Source organism: Penaeus chinensis, chromosome 17, assembly GCF_019202785.1.
Source record: "Penaeus chinensis breed Huanghai No. 1 chromosome 17, ASM1920278v2, whole genome shotgun sequence".
Taxonomy (NCBI): domain Eukaryota; kingdom Metazoa; phylum Arthropoda; class Malacostraca; order Decapoda; family Penaeidae; genus Penaeus; species Penaeus chinensis.
The window spans coordinates 6,848,890-6,851,389 of NC_061835.1; the positions used below are offsets into that span (position 1 = coordinate 6,848,890).

Sequence of the window (2,500 nt, forward strand, 5' to 3'; positions counted from 1 at the left end):
CTCTCTCTCTCTCTCACTCTCTCTTTCTTACTCACTGTGTGTGTGTGTGTGTGTGTGTGTGTGTGTCTGTGTGTTGTAAATTCTTCAATCAACATTAAAATGAACATCATTGAAGTACAGTTAATATTAAATACATTGCCATATTCTGCCACAACATCCAATCTGATAAACGTTTCGACGAACCTGACTTTAGTTTGGAATTCACTCAGGCTGAATTTTTCAATGCTAAACAAACCCCTTGCTCAGAGAAATACTCATCATCACTAACGAATCGTAGAGGTGCAAGAAGAAAAGGAGAATCTTCGACACTCATTTTAAGAGGTTCTGTGTCAACTAGACCAAGCAAAAACGACCAATGTACGTTTCAGCGGCATACAGGAGACCAGTTAAGAAACATAAAACAGCGCCAAGTGAAGCTGGCAAAAATCCTCAGCGATAAATCATTCTCCCGCTGGACCTTGTCTACCGCGTCGGCAATGTCAACGATAGACGGCATTATGGCTATATGTTCTCGCTTAAAAGAACGGGATGAAGTCTTTTTGAACAGCCGGGACATGAGAGGCTATACCATTGTCTTCATGATTCGCGCCTTGCAACAGTGGAAGCCCGGAAGAACCGAATGGACTACCACGGGATCCAGCAACGTTGTAAAGTCACGTTTCCCAACTACCTATTGATGAGACCACCGAGCAAGGACTTCCGACACGTAGGAGCCAGACTCTACCTTCTCAGAACCAACCATACAAGAGGAAGTAAATCAGCCACGTCTTACTACCTCACTGCTAGGATCCTTCACCAATCTGCAACGACGGACATCATCCTTCTGCGCAAGAGAGGAGGGACCCCAGCAACAGAAAACAACTGAAAACAACACGAGAACTCTTCGGAATAGAACTCAATAGTGATGTAACTTCTGCCCTGTCGTGCAAATAACAACTTCTTACGTATAGTAGATTTTCTATTGATTATTTAAATAGAAACAATGTAAGGCAGTTTACATTACATTATGTACATAGCCACAGAAAAGAAAAATAAACACAAATGATACTTTCACGAAATGCAAAATTCTGAAACCTCTGTGGCTTAATATTACATACCCTATATCCCATAAGTAACACTGGACCGAGATTCTCCTTTGTTCTCTGTTGTAAAACCAGTGGTAAATACCACGAGGCCAACATCTACTGGACTTTATCTACTTACATATCACACAGTCCGTCAGTCGACAGATTCCAATAAAATGAAAAAAATCCCCTATGGTGATTAGAAATCGTTTAAGGCGTCAGCCCTTCGTGTCGTTTTCTTTGTTACTGTTAATAATGACGTCAGTTTTGCACATTCTGTTTACGTTATTTGCTAGTTTCTGAGGCTGACTTCAGTGGTTTTAGATTAAAGGGGTTTTATGAGATGAGCTGGTCTAATCAAAGAGCAAGACCTATCAATCATATTTATGATATATATTTAGGTTTTATTTTAGACCAAATAAATATCTCTATTTCTATTTCAGCTTCAATCTTTCACTTTCTTTTCCTTTATCTCTCTCTCTCTCTCTACAACTCCTTCCCTTCCCCCTCTCTCTCTTTCTTCTCTCTTTCTCTCCCTCTCTCTCTCTCTATCTCTCTCCTTCTCGCCCTTTATCTCTCCCTCCATCTCACTCTCTCTTTCCCTTTCCTTCTATCCCACTCCCTCTCCCTCCCTCTCCTTTACCCTCTCCCTCTCCCTCCGTCCAAAAACGAGGATGCTTCCGCCCACCTCTTTCTCCGCCTCTCCCGGCCACCCGGATTCCGGAACGTCTCCAGCAAGGGCGTGAACAACCTGTCGTGGAAGTCTGGCGGAGAACCTGCAACAAGACGTCTTGCAAGAATGCTCGATATGGTAGGAAATTTGACATCACATACCCTTCTTCCCTGGTAAACGAGGAGGGGGGAGGTGGGGGGGGGGGGCGTTAGTGTATTGCATCATTTGCTTCAGCGTTAATGGACTGCCGTATTCGTTTAAACAAGTTTCGTCTTCCTAATTATTATCATTTTGGCCTTCTGTTTCACATCTTCCGTACCTGCTTTGGTTTCAGCTTCTGCTCCTGCTCTCCCTTCTGCAGTAGTACCCTCTCCTTGGTCTTCCCAGTACCTGAGGAAGGCCTTGCCGGGGAGGTCCCTGAGTAGCTGTGCGGAGAGCTGTTTGGCCGAGTCACTGGACGTTACGAAGGGGTCCCAATAGAGCCAGCTGCTGAAAAAGCTTCAGAGGGAGACGGTGTGAGAGGGAGACGCAAGGAGGTGGGAGGCGAGAGGGAGAGGGAACGGAGAGCGGGGAAAGGGGGGTGGAGGGAAAGGGGTAGGAGGCGAAAGGGAGAGAAAGAGGGGAAAGTGTGAAAGGCGAGAGAGAGAGAGAGAGAGAGAGAGAGAGAGAGAGAGAGAGAGAGAGAGAGAGAGAAATGGAATTGCAAATAGTGAAAGAAAGAGAAAAGGGAACTGAGGGTGAGACACAGAGAGAATATAAATAG

General features: G+C 44.9%; 1 protein-coding gene across 1 annotated transcript in view; it reads right to left on the reverse strand.

Moving 5' to 3' along the window:
- Positions 1-2,500, reverse strand: part of LOC125034032 (alpha-(1,3)-fucosyltransferase C-like) — a 9,383-nt gene that overhangs the window by 2,356 nt on the left and 4,527 nt on the right. Inside the window, 2 exon segments of the mRNA XM_047625672.1 lie at positions 1,753-1,840; positions 2,057-2,235. Of these exon segments, the coding sequence (XP_047481628.1) occupies positions 1,753-1,840; positions 2,057-2,235 (267 nt within the window).